General features: G+C 46.5%; 1 protein-coding gene across 7 annotated transcripts in view; it reads left to right on the top strand.

Moving 5' to 3' along the window:
• Positions 1-22,779, top strand: part of PRDM16 (PR/SET domain 16) — a 269,867-nt gene that overhangs the window by 94,736 nt on the left and 152,352 nt on the right. For 6 of the 7 annotated variants that reach the window (XM_061351660.1, XM_061351659.1, XM_061351658.1 and 3 more), the window contains exon 2: positions 16,567-16,916. The exons of the other annotated variant lie outside the window; for it this stretch is intronic. In XM_061351660.1, coding sequence (XP_061207644.1) covers positions 16,590-16,916 — 327 coding nt within the window. In that variant the 5' untranslated portion in view covers positions 16,567-16,589. The remainder of the gene's footprint in view (positions 1-16,566; positions 16,917-22,779) is intronic. 7 annotated transcript variants of the gene reach the window in all.

The following is a 22,779-nucleotide window of genomic DNA, read 5'->3' as shown; positions in this document are numbered from 1 at the left end:
GCTGAAAACGTAAGCTCTGACCTGAAATGGCCTATGTTTAAAAAAGGGAAAGCATGAAAGGACTGAGATGTCCCAGGTTTAGAAAAAGTTTCCATGGTGAATGAAGGTGATGTCAGTTATTGTCAGTTAATTGAGAACCTTGAAAAAATCTGCTGGCATTTAATATGCACTGAACTCTTTAATTTTGCTTTGAGAATTAACCCTAAAGATCACAGTGTGGGACAGCAAGGCCCATATCCAGGGACTGGGTGGAGAAGGTTTCCTGCTCGCAGGGCAGCAGCAGGATGCTCGCACAGCTTCTGGCATTTTACTACCCATGAGCATCCTCATTTTTGCTCCTCAGTTTTTCAGGTTAGTAGGGTCCAGCATGCAGAAACACAGAGGGGCTGTAACTGAACCAGCGAGCTGAGCTCCGCTGAAGAGCTGGCAGAGAGAAGCTCCTCTCCTTGCTCAGTGTCTCGGAGCTGCTCTGGCTGCCCATTATGCATCATAGCTGGCATCTGGTCAGCCAGAGGGGTTGGGAGGGTTTGGGTTTGGGTGGGTTTTTTAAAGTAACTTTGCTTTCTATCTTCCTGCTGGATCTGACAGGAGCAGCAAAGCTGGGGCCTCTGGATCCACACCTTGTCCCAGGCACATCGAAGATGCTCTTCCTCTCTCTTGAAGCCAGGCATCTGTTTTCTCAGAGAAAAACCTCCTACAAATCAAAGCAGAGTTAAAGAAACTGCCACTGATTTCAGGAGAGTCATTTTCTAGAACAGTGTTTCAGAAAGACAACTTTCTGTTAATAACCTCCATGCAGAGTGCTGTAAATGGGCTGCAGGATTAACTAATGGGTAACTCGGGAAGAAGAGCACTGAATGCAAAGCCAGGTAAGAAACAGATTTACAAGTGAGATGCAGAATGACCTGGGAATAGAATGGGAATGGATATGAGAGGACAGTGAGGGGAAAGGCTGAGCACCAAATCAGGTGCAGAGGTGGAGTTTGAAGGTTGGTGCTGTGCAACCCCAGTTTAAGTGACATAAATACAGAGAAGATAGGAATACTGAAATGAATTCAATTTATTATCAAACCATCTACAGGGTATGGAGCTTTCTTGAGCATCTGGGAAGAGGTGGTTTTGGTTTTGTTGCTCTGGGGATGATGCTGTGAGCGGACAGTAGCTGTGCTGAGTTTTAAACAGAAAGAAAACGCTGATTTTGATGTATTTTGAGTGCATCTGCATTTTTCGCTGAAAAATAATCAGTGAAAACTCACAGCCATTTAGATACCTGGTTGAGAGCGTAAGAATTCTTCCTCCTGAAGAGAAAGCTTTGCGTTCCTTTGGTCACAGTTAATATTTCAAGCCGTGTGGGACCGGTCTGGCCAGGCAGAAGCAAAATGTAAAAATGTTTTTATCTTGTAATATTTTTCTTAATAATACCTTCAAAGGCAGAAAAATGGCTCGTTCAGCAGCAGTTGACTTGTGTGCTGTGGCCTGGCAAAGCCCAAGCTGCAGGGGAGAGGAGACCTTGCCTTCTGGTGGTGTTACTGGGCAGCCTGGAATGTGAATCATTTTGCCATGGTCTAGGGCCCAACAAAAGTATTTCTAGCAGAAGTCATAGAGGAGGGAGGAATGTGTTGTGTAGATGTGTGTGTAGAGAACTCTCCAGGACCAGTGTGCCAAGTTGTAGAATCAACTCTTCCAGATTTAGCTTCAGGTCTCAATGAGCAACTTCATAATCAGTAGTGGAGAGTGTCACTGGCCTGTGTGCCAGTGTGTTGGGAAGGTGGTGGGACGGAGAGGCAACCACCCATAGTTGTCTAGAGAGGTGGTGGATGCTCCATCCCTGGAGACACTCAAGGCCAGGCTGGATGTGGTTCTGATCAACCTGCTCTAGTTGAAGATGTCCCTGCTCATTGCGGGGAATTGAACTGGATGAGCTTTGAGAGGCCCTTCCAGCCCAAACTGTTCAATGACATTATGGTTGTATTGTGCATAAGGCCATAGGAACCTTTGTGAATCCAAGTGTCTCTGTGGAACCAGGGTTAGTGGTTTGCACCTAAACCGGTTCTTGTTCCTGCTTTGATGTTGAAATTCCTAGAAGTTGTAAGTGGGACAAGGTGGGTGCTTGGTGCTGTCAGTAGTGCAGGGCAAATGGCAGCAGATGGAATGCCTTAGAGCCCCTGGTTATTACTGTATCTGAGTTGCAACGTTAAACAGGAATATCACCTTGCCTTCTGTTTTGCTGAAATGAATTAACGGACAGGAAATCATGGATTTCCGAGGCCAGCTTTCCCTATGACATTCCTCGCTGCAAAAGGAGAGTTAAACCGGTGGAAGGGAGTAACAAGAAACAGGTTCTAAAATGATTCTGTGGGGAAAGAGCGAAACAGCATCAACCTGTTCAGCAGCAGCTCTCCAAAAAAAGGGGTTAGAGACAGATAAACTGGGACTGAGGGAATGGAGAGTGCAGAGAACTGATTAGTAGGTGGTGGGTTGCAGCGGAGGGATAATGTCTGTGAGAGGTGGCAGTACACTGTGAGCATCCTGATGGCTGCTCTGTAGCACTGGTCCTCGCTGTCGGTAGCCCAGCAGCCCCTGTTGCGATGGTTTTGGTGTCCATGTTTTCATAACTGGCAGGGGGAGGAATCCACTGAGCACGTCTGAAAATTCCCCATTAAATCCCTTATTGGGTCATGAATGGAGGGGGGTGAAAAAAAGGATCAGTAAAAACGTTCGACAGAGATTTTTGGAATTCTCCCCATGGTTTTATTATCTTCATAACTCTCAATGGCCTCACTGTTGGAGCTGCTGTAGTGGGAGTTACGAACTGGTGGGACAGGGCAGGACTCAAAGAATGCAGCTGCTTTGCCACTGCTTGTACAATACAGCCAGGGCATTCAAAACTATTGCAAAGGTTCATTCTTTGCCCTCTTCTTCCACTACCGCAGAGCGTGCGTAAGCCCTTCCTCGTGCGGGCCAACGGGAGCTGCGTTTGCTCAGATCCCCCCTTTGCCTGTGCCTGCTGACACTGGTTTTCGCTTTAAAATGACAGTGAAATGCATGTATTGTTCCTGATGACTGCAGCACGGTCACAGAGAGCACAGAGGCTCTGCCATCGGGAAGAAATGTAATACTCGGGGAGCTGTGGTGGTTGGGTTTGGTGCGTATCTTCCCTGAATACTTTGCAGTGTTAGAAAGTTGAAATTAGAAGCCACATTAAAGCAGAAAGAAGGGGCTGAGTGCCAGAAAGCGCCGTGTGTTGCACTGACAGCTTCTTTCAAAGTGTTTCCAGGCACAAGTGGCCAGTGCTCTATGATCTGGAAGCCAACAGCTCTCAGAGAGTGTGATTTTGGAAGCAGGGAAGGAGGATTCATTCGGCTCCCTGTGAAATGTGGTTACTTCAAGTCTTTGAGGAGAGCGGAGAGGCCTTGGGAATGAGCTTTGATCAGCCCAACTGTGTTTCCAAGCATGTCCAAAACTGGCTCCCAGAAGGTGCTGCTGATGGAGGTTGCCATTCCTGCCTTCTCTTGGAAGCTATGGGAGGGATGCAGGACCTGTGGTGTTTCTCTTCATACACAGGAGGAGCAGGGGAGGGGATAATTAACTAGAGAGTAACGCATGGTGCTTAATGGAAGTTCTTTTGAGTTACATACAGAAGGTGACTTGGTACCTAAAAGGGCTACAGGAAAGCTGGAGAGGAGCTCTGGGCAAGGGCCTGTAGGGACAGGCCAAGGGGAATGGCTTGAACCTGCCTGAGGGGAGACTGAGCTGAGCTCTTAGGCAGAAGCTCTTCCCTGTGAGGGTGCTGAGGCGCTGGCACAGGGTGCCCAGAGAAGCTGTGGCTGCCCCATCCCTGGCAGTGTTCAAGGCCAGGTTGGACACAGGGGCTTGGAGCAAGCTGCTCCAGTGGAAGGGGTCCCTGCCCGTGGCAGGGGTTGGAGCTGGAGGAGGTTTAAGGCCCCTTCCAAACCAGACCTGCCTGGGGTTGTGTTTCTCCTCTCGGCAGCACCTTGGTGCCTTCCTCCCTTCTCACACTTTGCTCCACTGCTGCTCTCTAATTTCTCTTTCTCTTTCCCTTTTTCCTGCCTCAGCAGCTTAAAGAAAAAGACTAATACAAACCCGTGCCTTTCCCCCAGCCCTGTGGCTGTGCTCTCCTTCCTCTGCTCGTGTCCCAGAGCCCTGCTCGGGTCAGCAGCAAGCTAACGCTTTTGTCAGCGTGATTAATAGCGCTGTGGATTGTCGTTAATTCACTGGCTAATGACTGCAACTCTGGCCGCTCCTGGAGTAATCGGGTGATGTATGTGGGGAGCGCGCACCTCATGGCAGAGGTGAAAATCATTTCGACAAGTCAAATATTGTCACAGGGAACAAATGGCTCTCCCTGTTAATAAAAATTAATGAATTTTTTTTACCACTGGCCTGCTAAATGAAGCTGTGCAGTGAGTGAGTGGAGGGGACAAGCGCCGTGGAATTAAGCACTTTATTTGATGGTTAAAACTATAAACATCTTTATTAGGGTTGTGATAGGATGTGGCAAGTGTCGGTGGGGCTTTTGTTTGTATTGCAGAGAGGTTTGTTCAGGTGCACGGAGGCTTTGTGAAAGTTTGTGCCTGGGTTTGCATTGGGAGGGAGAAGAGAGAGAAAACAAAAGGGGGTTTAACCTGGTACAGTCGTGATCACAGAGTTACTGAATGGTTTGGGTTGGAGGAGACCTTCAAGCTCATCCAGGCCTACGATTACACTAGTGTTCAGATAACTTGGCACTGGCTGCCAAGCCCATGGTAGGGAGAGGATGCTGTTGCCTGTGGTGGCTTTCAAGCCTAGGCTGGAGAGCAGGGTTGGGAGAGGATGAAGTGACACTATTCTACGAAATACTTATGGGAAATCTTCTTCAAGCACTTTCCCCATTCAAAAGTCACGTATATGAAGAAAAAATACCACTTGGTCTGTCAGAGAGGTTTAACAGCTTCCAAGTTATCATACATCGGGCTATCTAGGGAGCAAGAAAATGGAGGGATTAGAGAAGGAAAACATGGGGAAGCTTTAAATTAAACAGAAGACCTCAGTGTTATTGGGATGGGTGTTCGGTGGCCAGGTTCACTTCACAGGCCAGGGCTCAGCATCAGTTCTGCAGCCTTTGGTGTGGTGGTTTTGGTGTGTCTGCTGCCAAAGGCTGCTTTCCATGCCATGGGGGGTCTGCGTTCTGCAGAGATGCTCTGGCAGAGTCTATCTCAGTGAACACAAGGAGAAATGTTTATGCTACTTTAAAATGCATTGCTTTTCACAACCAGGTGTAGATACTGTCTTGGGAGATGTAAAGGCTTTCTGTACTTTTGGGCTGTGTTTCCCTTAATGAACTCTCTTTCCTGTCTTGATTTTAAGTTTAATGTAAACATGTTTGCTCCATCCAGGAGAGCGATCACAAGGGAAGGACCACAGGGAAGCAGAATGCCATTATTGTGATTTTAATCCACTTTATGTGGATACAACTCTATGGGTAGCAAAGTTTAGCAATGTGTTTAAATCACTGAACAGGAGCGAAAACTTCCTGCATCCGGGATTACTAGTTGTCACGTAATTTGGGATGGAGATGCTCTCTTTCAGACTAAACATTGAGCAAAGGCTTGACTGGGTTTGACTGTTAAACATCCCGTTAGCATGTTGACTCCTGTTTCCTATGTGAAAATGCAGTAATATATGGGATAATGATGTATTGTCCAGGTTCAGTGTTTTCCTTTGAGGTGAAGTGTGCTTCTCTTATGCTTCCAAACATGTGCAGTGCTTCTGAGCACTGGTAAATGAGGGATTTCATTCCAGATGTGACCAGTTTAGAGATGCCTACAAAAGTATTGGAATACCTGGTTTATCATTTATTCATTATCTTGGAGATCATGGGGGTTGTATAAATGCAGGAGGACAGCGAGCAACGTCTGCTTTCGAAGTGTGTTTTGTTGTGTGCTTGGACACTGGGTTTGACATATATTTCATAGCAAGATCTACCCTATTTGTCAGTGAGACAGAACAAATTCGGACTCGATGAAGCAATCCCAAATCTGGGGTAAGTGTTACTGTGTTTAAAAACAAATTCTTGATGGTGCATAAGAAAGGAGAGCTTGTGTTTCGAAAAGACTTTGAAAACTTTAGCATAAATGCAGGCTTAGTGGCCTACATAAAAATACTGTGTTAACTAAAATGCATTGTAGATGCATTCATATTTTAATAACCTATCTGTGAGCTTGCACAGGGGTACCTGGGGATGGGCAGGCAGTCCCAGAGCCACATCTGCTCACTTGTGAGAAGCTTCCTGATGAGCTGGGCAGTATTTGTGGAATACATGTGCATGGCTGTGGGGGGGTTTTCAGTGTTGTGTAACTCCCAACAAGAAAAGGTCGTTCCATGAAGTTACGCTGAAATACCTTGAAGTGATTTGGCAATGTTGAAGTATTTTGGAGAGTTATTAATATATCTGTACCACTCTTTTTTTTTTTCTTTCTGTTTTCTTTCTTTGTCCTTTGACTGTGTTCAGTAGCTTGGATTTTATCTTTGAAGAGAACAATAGGGATGTAATTTTTTTAAAAGCATCCATACTGGTTTTTACCTTACATCAAGCTGTTCCAATACGTGTCTCTGAGAGAACTCTTTTCAGTGTGGAACCGGAGCTTCCACCTCTGAACTCTGGTTTGCTTCATTATGTGTTTTTTTTCCATTTATATTCTATTCTACTCTGTTCTTCTGCAATTATTCTTGAAAATGCTTCTTTAAACTCTGTCAGTTGGGCAGAATTTATTTGTTCTCAAATTTATAGTAAATGAGTACCTGGCTCTTAGAGAGATTTGCCTCAAACAGTAAATAACAGTAGCCAGGGCTTCTCCTTCCCGTCTCACTCTAAATCACAGCAGTCTCCTTTGCCAGAGCAGATTGCCCAGTCCTGACATGCATCTCTTTAACGTGGCCATGTGACTGCTGAAATCCAGGAGCTGAAGAGTTAAGGCACAAATAAAAGCTCAAGTTCAGACTGTCAGCTTAGATAGTGCTTAGCAAGGGTCGAGGAAAAAAAGCCAGTTGTGATTTAGAAGAAAAACAGTGAGATTTGACCAATTCCATGGAATACCTTTCTCAGCCCCAGGGCAAGTGGAAGTGGTATATTAACCAAGGAATAGAGCAGAGGAGGAAAAAGGCCAAATCACATTTCTTTGAAACAAAGAGGCTTTTTACCAGGAACAAGCCTTGATAAAAATTACAGTGGCATCGCAAGTCATTTCACCCGCTCTGCCTCAGGCTATATTAAAGCAGTGAGGAAATAGGGGATGCAGCAGCCCTGAAATACAAATACAGTAGTCCCCGGAGTGTTTTTAGTATAAATAATCCTTTTTAGAATAATGGAGCGACTTTAAATAGGGCCAGGTGGTGGGTGCAACACCCAAGATATCTTCGGAAAAGAGTGGAAGGGAGCAGGGTAGAGAACCTCTGTCTGGATGTGGGATGTGCCCTGTCCCATCTCCCTCACACTTCTGCATCTTCCCAGGTCCTGATGTAAGGTAGAATCCAATGAAATCAGCTTAAAAATTGTGTTAATGGGTCAGTCATGCTGATCTGTAAGAACACTGTGGCATGATAGGGAATTGAATGGGTCTGAAACTACCATGGACTTCCCTGGCATCAGGCAAATTTCACGTGGAGCTCAGGAGGTTCCTACCAATGTATCCGCTGCTGCTTGGTATTTCTTATCAGCTGCTTGGGCCAGTGCTGTAACCCATCTGCAGGATGCTCCAGAACCCTGCCTGCTTGCTGGTGTTTGTTCCCAAAGCTCTGGGGAGGGATTGGATGCAGTGTTACATCTCGCTGCCGTTTGCTGAACTCACCAACATTCCTGCCCTGTATTCTGCAGGAGAAGTCTAGGAGCACTTTTCAGTCAGAAGGAACTTGTGCGGACCTCAGTGCAAAAAAGCTCTGGGATTAGACATGTGCTTTGTTCTTTGTCAGGTACTTTTGGTTTTGTTAGAGAGGAAGCCTGCCTGGAAAGAGCACTTGAGCGATCAGGAAGCAGTGCCCCAAACAGCAGAGGTGCTCACAGTGCCAGGTTATTGACACCGGGGTAGGAAACGTTTTGGGGGGAATAGAGATCTCTGCAGAGAAGGGGGCTTAAAACCCCCACTTGTGTTTGTGACTGTCATTGCTTGTCCCAGTAAAATTCCCTGTTCCCACAGTGGTTGAACAAGTCTGAGAGCCAGAGGAAAGGTGCTTGGCCCAGGAAAGGAGTTCGATTTTGTTCCCATAGTGTCATTAACTTGGCTCCTCAGCCTGATGGTGGGAAATCCTTGGTAGATCTGTGCTGAGTTTTCCTCCTTGGCATGTCTGAGGTCTGACAGGTTAAACCTGAGCTGGAAGCTGGCTCAATGGGTTTGTTAGAGGTGCATCTCGGCCACAAGGGTCAGGTGTGGGTTTGAGGTTCAGTTGCTGTCATAGTGTGTGAGTTTTGCAATGCTTCTCCTTCCATAAAGCTGCTGCATCAATTAATGGGCAATTACTGGTGAGAAAAATCTGTTGGTAATTCCTGGTTTCAATGGTGATGAAGGACAGACTGATAGAGGATCATGGGGCTCTCTGGATGCCCAGAGGATGCCCAGCACACAGAGAAAATGTGTACTTGTGACTTCAGTTTGGGGGCCACTTAGGCTTGGTGGGCTCTAGAGGCAAGTTAAGGATGTGTGGGAGCACTGAAATAAAACTCAAAGCCATTCAGGGGCTGGCTGTAAAACTCCACAGCATTCCCTGTGTTTTGGAAGCAAATCCATGGAAAGCAGGAAAGCCATTTCCAATTGGGTTTTGAACACAATCCTCTGCTTCCAGCTGCCGTCTGATAGGAGAACTTGTCTCTGTGGTTAATGCCTCTCTAGGAGGGAGCTCTTCACTGTCTAACCAGGGTGCTTTCTGATAACAGGTAAAGCCCTGTGCCCCCTCAAACCTGGGAATCAGGGGTGCCTGGGAATGGGCAGCCCAGCTCAGAGCCTTCATTCGTGGAGGCAGAAGCATCCCGGAGGAGCCTGGGAGCAGTGGTGGTGCAGTGCTGCATCCTCGGCTGTCCTCTGATGTGGTGCTCCTGAGGTTTGGTGCCATCCGTGCACAGAGGCAGTGTGTGTCCTTACAGCGTGCCTGTTAACGCCGTCATGTAAAACCTCCAGCCTCGTGTGTGACACCCTTTGTGTCTGCTGTTCGGGGCAGGGCTCGGGCAGCCTCCTCGCTACAAAGAGGCATTTTCCTACAGATCTTCACTTGATTTCAGGGCTGGCAAAAACCTCCTTGGGTCCCACTGAAGCTGCTGCAGAAATGTGTCTGAATGTGGTGATGAAGAGCGCCATCGGTCCCACAGAGCGCAGTGACCGAAGGGGATTTGTGTTTGCAGAGAGCTTGTGAGCTGCAATGCTTGATTTGGGTTAACCCCCCCCAGACACCGTGGGGTGGGTCATTTGGGAGCCCCTTCAGCAGCTGAGCTGTGCGTTCTGCTTCTGCTGCTCGCAGTTAACAAGTATGCGAGAGAATGAGCGAGGCTTCCAAAGCCTGAATTGTAAAGCCTTGTCTGGGCTAATCCATCAGCAGAAATGCAACAGGTTTTACAGACTGGCTTTAAAATAGAAGAGGTCGGTGGCAGGGAATAGCTTGAAATGCGAACCCAGAAAGTGGGGGGATTTGTGCATATCTGAATTTAACAAATATCTCTGTAGTGTTACAGAAAATACAATGTGCAGAGTCCAGCGTTACACAGGGTGCTAAAAGCAATGTGAAGCAGTTTTCCCCTGGTCCTGCTCGGCTGCTCTCGGTGCGGTATCAAATGGGTGAGCCCTGCTGGAATTGTGTTTGGCCAGGGATGGAAAATCCAACTTATCTTGTGGCATTAAAATGTGCCCCTGTGCCTCTGAAAACAGAGCCCTGCTTTTGACACCCACCTCACGGCTCACTCCTCTGTCCTGCATTGATTCACTGATCCCCTTTCATTCTGTAGAGTCTGTTGACACCGTCCCTTTCCTTCTCTGCCCTCCCTCCTCTGCTCTGTGCCTGGGGTCTGTTTGTCTGGCTCACGTTAGGAGCTAGAAATTGTTATCGATTAATATTAATATTTAGCATGTTTGTGAAAATGTCTTTTCCCACTGCTATTAATCTGCTATGTTAATAATGCCAGGACTCCTGTTCTGGACCCTGGGGAACCCACAGTGAGTGGAATGACAATGAGACGGTGACAACAGCCGAAAAGCTTTCGCTTGGCAAAGATGTGAATTCCAATTGCGAGGTCTCCTTTTGGAGACTTGCAAATGCTTTATTCTCGTTCTATGGTTTGACATCCAGGACTGAGAGAAATATCCAGCACCGTTTGTTAGGTTTTGGAGAGCTAGTCTGGCTGCATGGATTTATTTATTCTAAATAGGTAACATTTCTCTTACTGGCGAATTTATCTCGCGCTCATTTATAAAGTTCCACTTTAGTGCGTTTCCAGCAAAGAAATTTCTCTAGAATTGGCTCATTTCTGTAGTTTTATAGATTTTTAAAGGGGAGGTATTTTGTAGCAAAAAAACCCAAACCACCATAAGCAAACCAGCGAGAAGCAATGATGATTTTTCTTTCTAAATTGGAGCATTTTCTTCAGGCTTTCATCTCTCCCTTTCCATTTCTTTGTGGCGTTATTTCTATAGATTCTTCACAAATGTTTGTTACAACTCTGTAATACACTGTACATTTCTTGCGACGCTTCGTTGGAGCTATTATGTTGTAAATAGTTTAGAGGCAGAAATCCCAAAGGCTAATATTTTTCCAGTGGCTTTAATAATATGACAATAGAGGGTGGGTGTTTTTTTGCTTAAAAGAACCCACTTTATCGACTGCATCCAAATATCCATCACATTAATTTTTTAAGATAGCATAACTTGCAGCAGTGTCCTCTGGAATTCAGGCACAAACCAGGCTGCTGAGCGAGGGGGTCAGGTGGAGCGGTGCTCTGGGCAGCAGCGCTCTCTGAGGAGTTGGATTCTAAAAGGGTCTTGTGTGGAAATGTTTCTGATGCCCGCTTGGGCTCGACTTTTACTGGGAATGTAACACTGGCATTTAGGGGAGAGTGGTGTGGACCCTTTCCCTGCTGGTTTTACTAGAGGAAAATGCGTATTAAGGAACACACTGAAATGCTGTTTCAAGCTTTATTCTTCATTTCTGCCAGCAGAAATCCCTTAATAAAAGAACACAATTTTTTTACTCTGAAACCAAAGGCACTTTAAATTCTTTGTACCTGTTCTTCTTATAGCCAGGCTTGGAAGCTACTGGGTTTTTAGGGTGTTTATCAGATAATTCATGGGATAAACTCTCCTGCTCCGTAGTGAGTCGTTATCTGTGCTCGCAGCTCGCTCCAGTGTAAGGTGGTTTCTGTTTCTTTTTGATGGAAGGACTTTGCTTTGAGAGCTGTAGTTACAACCAAGAGAAAACAGACCGTGAACGTGAAACTAGAGAAGGGAATATACAAGGTAATAATGGAAAAGCTGTTAGGTTTGTACATGTTTGGTTGTCACAGTCCTTTTCCTTTACGCTCACCCCATCTCCTCCTCCCTTATCCCTCACTGTCTCCATCTCTCAGTAACTCTGCAGGTTTTGGTATTCTCTGGGACTAAGCTGGTTTTTAGTGCATTCTACTGCAGTTCTGCATCAGACAGAGGTTTGTGGGGGTTTCATGGAATATGTCCTTAAACCCCAGTTTCCAGGATGGATAATTCGGATGCTAGCCTGAGACACTCCAGTGCAGCAGTAACTGGGAAGGTTTCCTGTTGTGAGAGGGTCACATAGCTTGGTCTCTGCTGAATTTTTGTGCAGGGGATGTGTTAAAATGTGCCTCTTCTTTGGGTTTAATTTCCATGACATCTACATGAAGATTTCCATGAGCAGGCCTGCAGATGTGAGGGCTTTGGGCCGGTGTGAGCAGTGTGGGTTTGTTGGATACCTGACTGCTCGTTTCCAGGGCCCTGTTGACAAAATCAGCATCTCCTGCTTCTCGAGGATTCCTGAAATGCTGTGCTTCAGAGTGTGTAAGTAAAATAGAATCACAGGCCTTTGAGGAGAAATACAGGCCAGCAAGCAGAGAGAGCTGGATGTCAGCTAGAGCTGAGAAGGGTTTCTTATGGTGTCAGCTCAGATCTTTTTAGATGTGTTTAAATGAGTTGAGGATAGCAGAGTCGTGAGTTTTACATGCACACCTATTCAGTGGGGTTTAGCTGGTTGGTCTTCAGAACAAAGCCAGTGCCTTGTGCCGGTCGTAGCTGTGTGAGCAGGGAGTATGGAACACCAGATCTTTCCCTAGAGCCATTTTGTTTGTCAGTTAACAGCAGCTGTAGCACTGGGGGGGGCTTTCAGATAGTAAAGTCAGGGAGCCTGTGGAAGCCTTTGGACATCTTCTAAAGAGGAAACAGGCTTACTCGACTGAGAAACACATTTAATGTGCTTTATGTATTAGTGTCATCTGTTCTTCAAGGCCCAGGATTTGGGGGGTGGGGGGGGGGAGGTGGGAATCAGCAATAACTGAAAGGGAAGAAAAACATGATTTCAAGCTGGGTATTTCTAGGTAAGATCAACATCCATGGAGGAAAAAAACAGGCAAAATCACAGCAAGTTGTGGCAGAATTGCCCATGAAACTACGAGTTCCATGGAGGATTGCGCTGGCAGTGATTTCTTGGAGGTCAGAGGAGAGACCTGTCCTGCCAACACTTGGTTATCTTCACCAGTAAAGTGACTGGGAAACCATTCCTGGATGAACTGAATAGGGGAGCCTCAGTGAGGGTTGTGTTGGGTGCCTTGACTTCTCTGTTTTGCTGCATCCTGAAGCCTGTGGGACTGTGTAAGCCAAGGTGCCAGCTCCTGGTGCTGCAAAGGGCTTTGAAATGTGTGCCAGTCGGGCTGTCAGGCAGATGCAGCCCAAGAAGGGACTGGGTTTCTGATTTTCTATTGTATTTCAGCTGTGGCCATCAGGTGGCAATCTGATCACTAGGATCATTCAGTGTTCTGAAGTCACTGCTGGGGTGGGTGCTCTTTGGTGCTTTCTGGTGTCCTTTGTGATTTATAGGGGGTTCTGCTGAGCCGTGGGCTGTGCCGGGCTGTCAGCTGTCTGCCTGGGTCAGGACAGTGGGAGCAGGCAGCCAGGCTCGTGCAGAATTCCATGCGGAGTACGGGATATGGGACAGGTACCTGTAACTTGCCTGAAGTGAACTGTAGATGGGCAGCACCACATTTGGAGGTAATGAAGCCAGTCGGTTGGTGGTGGTAGTTAAGCAGGTACTTGCTTGATGTATTTGCACTCTGAGCTGAATTAGGCTGTCGGAGCCTTTCTGGAGTCAGAGATGCTCTTTGGGATGTCTGTGAGTGTAGATGAAGTTTAGTCATTTCGGATAATAGACATTTCCATAGCAGAATTTGATATAATATTAATATTAATAAACATCTTAAAAACTAAACACGAAACCTACAACCCCCCAGAATCTCACATCATGTTTCTTCTACCACCATTTCCTTTAACATCAGACTTTCTTTTTGCTTTATTACAGCTGCTAAATAGATTATTCATGAGGTCTCTCACCAGTACTAAAGCATCACTCTCATTGTTGCCAGAACCTCATTGGTGTCACACAGATTTTAAGCCTAAGCCCATATCTGATTATCTGTGGAAGCAACTTTTCAATGGGTCTTTTTATGGAGTGATTTTCCTAGTGAGCTTTGAAGGACTAATTTTAGTTTCATGACAATAACAGTAAGGTCAAGTTGTATTTCTGCACTGCTTTTCACATAACCAGACATTCCAGAGCGCTGCGGTACTTGCTGTTAGAAGAGGGGCAGATGCAGGACAGCATGGTTGTCACCAGTGAACGGCCACGTCCCACAGAGCTCTCGAAGAGCAGCCAGCAGACTTGTGATGGAGCTCGGCAGAGCTGGAGGTTGTTCCTGAACAGCAAGATGTTCCCTGGGTTTTTAACCACTTGTGTTACATCTGGTTACAGGAATGGCTCTGCTAATGAATACTGTCATAGAATCAGACTGGTTTGGGCTGGAAGGGACCTTAAAACTCATCCAGCTCCAACCCCCTGCTATGGGCAGGGACACCTTCCACTAGGTAAAAAGTATTGATTTAACTGGTTGTGGTAACAACCCCAACGTGCATGCACATATGTTTAGATACATAGGCGTTTGGTGATTCTGCTCACGCAGATGCCATATGGGGTATGTCTTGTATCAGTTACCTGGAAGTGTTCTGTCTCACTGTTGTTTCATATCTGGTGTCAGTCCCTGATAACTGATTTTAGTAACTGCAAAGGCAGAAGGAGGAGATTACCTGTGAGGTCAGTGTGATGTGCATTCAGCTTCACATTAGAGTCTAATCAGAGCTGGCCCAGTTGTCCCGTAGAAGGAATGACATCTGCAGTGCTCAGTAGTGAGGTGTCTCTGTTCTTGTGTCATTCAGAAATTTCCACAGGTCATGCTCCAATAAACCTGGTTTTGCTTTTCAGCTCGGTTGGAAATCCTGTTCCTTAAGTGCAGGAGAGGCTAATCATAGAGTACAAAATCATTTGACTTGCTAATACTGGGAGAGAAAAACATTTACAGCAGCCACAAGTATTTTCAGGGCTGTGGAGCAGATCATGCTTCTGAGAGCTTGTTTCTGGCGATGTGTTTGGGTAGGGAGAGCTGCACTTTTTACCGGGGAGAGCAGATGTAAGCTGGAGCAGGCAGCTCTTTGTGCTGCTCTGAAAGCTGGGGCAGGAAGGTGTTGGCAGAGGGATCCAAATCCTGCTCCTCGGTCAGGTCTGCCACCGGGTTCCTCAGGCATGAACTCGGGACAGTCTTTATTGGGTGCAAGGCAACGAAAGCACAGAGGAGGGGATGCCCTGCACACGGGAGGGCGGAGGAGAGGGGTGGGTGTGTGTGTGTGTGTGTGTGTGTGTGTGTGTGTGGTACGTACACCTCGAGCAGAGCCTCCCGGCGCTTGTCCCCGGTGGCCCCCGATGGCGCAGGAGGTGCCTGGCGCGGTGCAGCGCGAGCTGCCAGTGTGGTTGGGTGCTGCTGGCATCAGGGTCAGGCATTAACATGCACTGTGGGAGCCCGCTGGCTGCGGCGGGGCCCACAATGAGGCGGTTGTTGGACTTGTTATCATAGTGGAAACTACTGTGCAATGAAAGCACAGTCATGCTGCCTCATGTTTAATTGAGAGATGGCAAATCTGTTCCCAAAATACTTCAACTCCATGTATTGTATGACAAATGTGTTTTTCTTTTCCCCTTCTTCTGTTTCCCTTCCCCCTTCCCCCCCCCCCCCCTTTTTCCCTTTTTGGATGAAAAAAGCTCAGTTTTCGTTACATATGAATGTTGCAGCTTAGCAGTTGACTCCTCTTGGAAGAGTCCCCAAACATTATTACCCTCTGAGTCTACCATTCTCACTCTTCAGCTTCCTCTCTCTTCTGTATTCCAGGCTGCCTTGGACTTGGGTTTGTTCCCACCCCTTTTCTTTTCACTTTAGCATGTTCAGATATGATTTTGTAATGTGCTTCTCGAGCTTGTTTCATGTTCCCACTGGCATTTGGCACAGTCAGAGGTGGGTTCTGTAGGACCTGGTCAGCAGGGATGCCTCACGTCCAGAGGTGAGACAGGCCACGTCCAGAGAAAGGCTCCTCAAAGCTCTGTTTCTGTTGGTGTGGGACAGCCAGGGGCCTGGCTCTCAGTTTATTTACCCTGAGTTCCTCTTCACCTACCAGGGCTCCGGTGACTCTTCGCAGTAAAAGTCCAGGTTATGATGTGCTGGGGTCTGCTGAAAGATGCTTCCTGATCATCACCAGTTCCTGATGGGAGTGCTGGAGAATTCCCTTTTCTTTTGGCTTTGCTTGGGTGAATCTGTTTGTTTCTAGTTTAAGAGGTGTCATGAGGAATAGAAGGTGTGCAGCATTCCCAGAGCTTCCTGTTTGACCGTTGTAGCTGTTGCAAATGAGATCCTTGGCCTGTGGAGTTGACTGTGCACAATGTCTGTGCTGGGGTAGCTTAAAGTCCTCACTGGAGGACGTGGTGGTCTTAAAGCAGTATTGCAAACCAGTGATGCTTTTGTTGCCCTTGAAAAGGTGCATTGCTGAGGGACTTCTCTTGCATGACGCCTTGGCCCCAGGAAACTCAAACCCTGCGCAGACAGTTCTTAAGTCAGGTTTTACCTTTATTACTCTTTATTTTCTCCACAAAACATACGGAGCCAGTTTAAACCCTTGTCTCAATGGTTACAGGGAACCTGGAGCAGCTCTTTCGTGTTTTCTTCCCTCTTTCCTTTACTAAAAGACATTGGCTGCAGTAGCCCCAATCCCATACACTGTGGCAGGCCAGCAGTTAGCTTCCATCTCCTCCTTCAGCAGCAGAGCAGGTTGTGCCACCAGCGTGAAGGTTCTCACCTCAGCCCTACCTGAGCCCTGTAGGTGAGGGTTATCCTTAAAGCATGCGAGCTGGGCTTTGCGAAACGTTGTCCCAGGAAGAGATTAACCAATGTTCACGTGAGTATTTCAGTGTGTTTTCTGCTGTTTCCCCTTTTAGGTGACAGCGAGATTGTAAATAATATGTACGAGACCGACCCTGATCTCCTTGCTGGCGAAAGCGCAGAGGAGGAAACAGAGGACAGTATTATGTCCCCCATTCCTGTCGGACCTCCATCACCCTTTCCCACCAGTGAGGACTTCACTCCCAAGGAGGGCTCACCTTATGAAGCTCCCGTCTACATTCCTGATGACATTCCAATCCCACCAGATTTTGAACTCAGAGAATCTTCGATTCCAGGGGCAGGGCTAGGGATTTGGGCCAAAAAGAAGATTGAAGTTGGGGAAAGATTTGGACCCTATATGGCAGTACAGAGGAGCACATTAAAGGAAACAAACTTTGGATGGGAGGTAAGCGTCTTGAATGTGACAATCACATTCATTTGTCTTCTGTGCAAACTGTTCATAAAGCGAGACTGAGCCCTGCCTGCCTGAGGACAGAAGCACTGACTTTGCTAATGCTGTATTTCCCTGCGTTATTTTGCATCCCCCATTACATGCGGTATTTACAAAGCAGCAGAAATCCTTTTTAAGATAGCTTCTGGGGCTGCAGATGCTGCTCCAGCCCCGTTTTGGAAGGGTGGTTTTAAATGCTGTTGGGTCACTTCCTGAAGAGCTGGTCATTTTTAGGTTGTGTTCAGGACTTGTCACAGTGGAAGGAATCTGATGAGTCGCATCATGTTGTGTAGTTGGGTGTGTTACCTTTGACTTCCCATCCATGTTAGCTGTGCTGCCGTTATTAACTGCCCATAGAGAAATAGCATGTACCCATTAACACCTTAGATGTTCTGGAGTTCTTGTTCTGCAGCAAAGATAAAGAAATGTGAAAGTCATTATTCCCTAAGAGCTGTTGTATACTGGAGTTATATATTCCTGCTAATATACTGGGAATAGCTGCCTGTGGTGGGGAGCATACAGGTATGAGGCAGCTTGAGATTTCCACTTGTATTGATCGCGTTAAGGTGTCTCTGGAGCTAAGCACAATTCTCCTCTAGGAGCAGGCAATATTGATTATTTGTAGGCTGCAGTGTGGAAGTGGCTCCTACAGAAAGGTGAATTCTCTTCTTAGCGGTGGCATTGTTGGGTTTTGTTGTTTTAAAGCCTGATTTTTGGAGCCCGGTGCTGTCCTCCTTGGCTGCTAGAAGTCTGATCAAATTTGAGTCATGCAGATCTATTTTACTTCTGTGACCTTGGGGAAACTTTGTCCTTGTTTTATATTTCTGATAAGAGTCTGTATTTACATTCATGCTTTAAGAAACGTTCCCCGTATCCACTGCCCTGAATGCCAGCCCTGATAGAAGCCCTCTCTGTTTGCTTCACTCCACGTTGACTTTGTGATACTGCTTATTTTCGTAGTGTCATTGGACAAACTCTCTGGGTGCTGCTCCCCTTGCAGCGGTGTTCCTTCCTTTGTTCTCCGGTTTGGCAGGTACAGTTCATACCTGGAAGGAAGGACTGTTTGTCCTCCATCAGATGTCCTCGGATGCTGTCTTAGGCCCACCCTGCCACTATCTTTTCTGACTTCCCTTGTACTCACAGACACCTCCTGAAGTTTTCTACTTCCCACTATGTTTAAAGGCAGTGTAGAAGCCCGTTTGCAGTCACTCAGTGCCTTTGTTTTACTTGGGAACAACATACGTGGATATCATCTTGTGCTAAATGGGAATTCATGTGAACCATACTGCCTGTCTCTGTGCTGGTTTCTGAGCTCTCTCCTTTGAGTGTAAGGTTGGAAAAGCCTTGGAGATGTTCTAGGCAGCTCCACATGATGTTACTTGTGGGAGGAAATTGTAACTGGGGTAGTGTTTCTGTCCTCCGTTAATAGAATGGAGTAGGAAGACCATGGGCAGCAAGGGAAGAGAAGGGGAGGAGTTTCATAGAATCCCAAACTGGTTTGGGCTGGAAGGGACCTTAAAGCTCCTCCAGCTCCAACCCCTGCCACAGGCAGGGACCCCTTCCACTGGAGCAGCTTGCTCCAAGCCCCTGTGTCCAACCTGGCCTTGAGCACTGCCAGGGATGGGGCAGCCACAGCTTCTCTGGGCACCCTGTGCCAGCGCCTCAGCACCCTCACAGGGAAGAGCTTCTGCCTGAGGTCTTCAGCAGCATCTCAGTTTTGCTAGAAACTGCTCTTTATGCTGTTGAAGGGGACCCATCTTTGTGCCTGGCTGCTCTGGGTAGCATAAAGAGTGGAACCGTGCTGGAGGAGACTATGGGGAGGTGTTCAGGAATGGTGTGTTTATTGCTGGTCTGTGGATTTTTGTAGTTAAAGCTTAAGCGTGATAATTCAGTGTATTACAGTACAATAGCAATTCCAAAATGCTTCCGTTTGCACTTCACAGTTTAGATCTTTTTCTCCTGATTTCTGTAATTAAAAACCCCCCAAACAAACCCACCCCAAACATTGGGGAGGGGGTGAAGAATGTGCTGTTAGGGGCTTTAATTTGAAAATGGATTTCTCTCTTCTACCCAAGGCATTAACACTGCAGAAACCGCTTTCTCTTTTCAGAGTTCAGTCAGAGCAGGTTTGTGAAGATCAAAATGACACAAAGCAGTTAAGTGTGGTGCTCTGAAGTCCTCACAAAACGCGGCTGCTGTTTGGAGGTAGGGGCCAGCTCTTTTTCCATCTGAATTGTTTGATCCGGGCCTGGCTCTGATGTAAGACACCGAGCTCCAGGAGGTGGGAGAAGAATGTGGCTTGCTGAAACTTTTGGCTTTGCTCGTTATTTCCCCTCGCAGCCTAAACCGGCTTTGCTCGTTATTTCCCCTCGCAGCCTAAACCAGCTCAGGGAATAGGGAATGCCGTGTCTGACTTGCCATATCTTCAGAGAAAGAGATGTGTAATAGATGCTTTTCCTGTTAGCCAGACAGGAGGATTGCATCTGTGTGAATACACATCCTGCTTGAACACAGGTCTTCACTATCCTGTTTCTTTATTGTTTTTCCTCCAATATTCACTTTGTGGAATACGTATTTAAAAATACTCTTTCTACTAAACCACACCCATTACTGAGGGGTTTTACCAGGGGATGGCAGGGAGTGATTCATGCTCATTTCATGGAGAGGAATGAGATGTGTCGGTGTTCCGGAGCTGATTCACTGAGTGCCTGTACAGGATGGTGCGTGGTGCGTTTTCCCTCTGTGCCTCCCTCTTGACACTGGTGTGTCCTCACGTTTATCTGCCTTTTTTCCCCTAAAAGACACCACCCAAACCTAAAGCCTTGTGATTATTTAGTGTGTCGTGATTGCGTTTCTGCTCTCCTGATCCTATTACTTCCTTGCCTGCTGACACAGAACACACTATTCTGAGCCCCCCAAATAAATCACAGCATCTTTTCCCTTTACTGCCTCAGGGACCTAAAGAGAAAAAGGAGTCTGTAATGATTTTGATCACTTTGTTGAGTAAATAATAATATTTGTCATAGCACAGTTTATTTTGCTAATTGAGAGAAGAATGGGAATCGCATCCCGGAGGGAAATCTAGCAGCTGAATTCTAGGGAATTTGGAATTAAGCTTTTAGCTCGATTTGCTTCATAGGGCAAACACCATTAATAAAATACAGTTATTAGTTCCTTTGTTTTATATTTTAAGAGAGATGATTTGCTGAAGCATGAGACTGATGTGTAAGGGGAAGGCTGCTGCTTTGCAGGGGAAGAGTAAGTGCGTTGATTTAATACTTTTGGGTGAAGATAGAAGCGGTCCCACGAAAGACAAATAACTGTGGAAAAAATAAGAGCCGGCAGCTAAGGATGCAGCAGGCGTTCCTGGCTTCCCAGCTGTGCCAGTGGAAAACTCAGCTTTATAGTGACAGTGATTCAGAGCAGTTCAGCATCCCCATTCCCAAGCAATAGCACATTTAAACTGGGGGAAAGGGGAGAGATTTTGGGGTTGGTTTGTTTGATGTTTAGACTTGCAGGTGCCAAGAAAATTCACACAACGGGTCTTGGTTGCTGAGAGAAGGATGATCTTGTGTTTCCTCAAGCCTAAAAAATATTAGGAATGAGACTGCAAGCATTCTTCTAACTGTGATGCTTTTGTCATGCTTCCCAGTTAAAAGAACACACAGCCCAAATTCCCTTGTTGCACTTTAAAAGCTGATTCAGTGTGTTAAAGCAGCATGTTCTTGGCTGTCCTGTTTCTTAACAATAGATGCTAAAAGAAGTAAGAGTCCTTTAAATGAGCAAAGAAATCCCCAACCCTGTTTGCACTCATCTTTCACTGACGTTCCTTTAACTTTCAGACTGAAAGGATGTGATGATATTTCCTTGCAGCTTCTCTTCATGAGTCTTCTGATTCATTCCTTTTCTCTGGCCCCTGCTTTTCCCTTTGGCTGGAGAGTAATGTTACTAGAACAGCTTCTATTGCTCAGGGAGAAAGAGCTTACGAATTGCTGTTTCCAAAACCACATCTGATGCTCTTGCAGGGAATGAACAGTGCTGGAAGGGGCTGAGGAATGGTGTGCATGGCCATTCCCTAGCTGGAGCGTGTTACCTACACAGAAAACATTTCCCATGCAAGGTTACTCCACAGTTCCTGAGAGTTTTGTTTGGCTGGAGTGATTCTGAGAGAGAAAGGATCTGTGGGTTCCTAAGGTAAGCAGAACCTAAGAGCACTCTGGGGCTTCCCTGATATGCCCTGAGCCACCAGCAGTCAGAAGCTATATGTACATGTGGTAGAAAACTCCAGGCAGACTTTGCTTTAGACTGAAACCTGGCACTTAAGTGAGAAAAAAAGTAATCTGAAAGAGGAAAAAGAACTCGCTGAACCCGGAGTATTTTAAATGCTCTGCGCTTACGGGCCAGTGAAGTTGCTCAGCTCTGTACATGGTAGATACTGGCCCCTTTCCGGAGACCAACGGTGCTGAGAGCATCAACACTTCCACTTTCCCCATGGTACATGGCTTTGTTCTGGGGTCAGGGACCATCATGAGGAAGGGAAGTGTCAGCTTCTAGGTCTGTCGGTCCTATGCCTGGTGTTAAAAACATGCCAGTAGCCCCATGCTACTGGCTTTTGATTCAGAAAAGGAGCAACAGAGATAAAGCGGGGAGGGATCAGGGGAAGCTGCTTATTGTATCAAAGGCAAAGTCCCATTCACTATGACTAAACCCATTGGGGGGGTAATTTATTAATTTCAACCGTGGATAGAAATGAAAATGCACCTTTTGACATCCAAGTGAAGCAGCTGAGATTTGTACCATTTTTTGATGTTTCATCAAATGCCTCAATGTCAGGGTTAAAAGAGGAAGTCTTTTTTAGGCCCAGGAATGCCAAGATCTCTTGCTCTATCTTAGTCACGTCTCTGAAACATGGGTATATAAGGAATTAAGAAAAAAACCCAGAAGAGACAGGGGAAGGGAATGACTAAGAATACCTCCTGATAGCTCTCCTTTATTTCCATAAGGGGTAATAACTCATGAGCAATCCGGCAGAGGGCACTTTCTTTAAATAGAATGTTCTGATTCACAAGCAGAAAAAGGAAATAAATATTTGCTTTTCGTCTTCGGGAGCCATCCGTGAATCCCAGCTTCTGGAGCAGCGTTTATCATCCAGCTGAAAGGAGAAAAAGGGGGGAAAAGGGAGGCAAAGAAAACCCCACGGAAAGCTCAGTGGTGACCACGGGGTTTGGAAAACAGCTCAGTTTGTTGTCAAAAGCCTTGCAGAATACAGGGCATTGCTTCTTCCCCTGGAATGTTAACCTACCCAGGAATCCAACCTTTATTCTGTGCATTCCCAGAAAAGCCTGCCTGATGGAGCACTGGAACACAGTGGCTTTTGTAAAGGAGGCGATCAATAAGTTAAAGTGTAAATATATGGGGGGCTTTAAAGGAGGCACGGCTTGGTGGACTCTTCCAGTTGCCATTTCAGAAGGTGGAAGCAATGGGAAGTAACTTGCTTTGCAGTTCCTGGGCTGCCTCTCTGCGGGGATGGGGTGTGTTTGCTGTTTGAGAAGATGGTTCTTAGGCTGTTTACTGGTATGTGTGATAGCATGGCAGTGAGGGCTCCAGCAGAAGCTGGCAGTGCAGGAATGTCCCCACCTTCTCTGGTGAGCTTGGGAGCCAAGAGCTGAGGTCAGAGCTGCTGAACCTTTCCTTCTTACAGGTAGGCTGCTCACACTTGTACTGTCCTGTACTCTGTGTTTCAGGTGTTCACCTCTTATTTTCCGTGATCCTTTTACTGCGCATCTTATCCCTAGCCCCTGAGTTCCAGCAACCTTGT

The sequence above is a fragment of the Neopsephotus bourkii genome, unplaced genomic scaffold, assembly GCF_033783945.1.
Source record: "Neopsephotus bourkii isolate Nb327-2 ecotype Australia unplaced genomic scaffold, CSIRO-AGI_Nbou_v1 NB_593, whole genome shotgun sequence".
Lineage (NCBI taxonomy): Eukaryota > Metazoa > Chordata > Aves > Psittaciformes > Psittacidae > Neopsephotus > Neopsephotus bourkii.
This window is presented reverse-complemented; position numbering and strand designations above follow the sequence as displayed.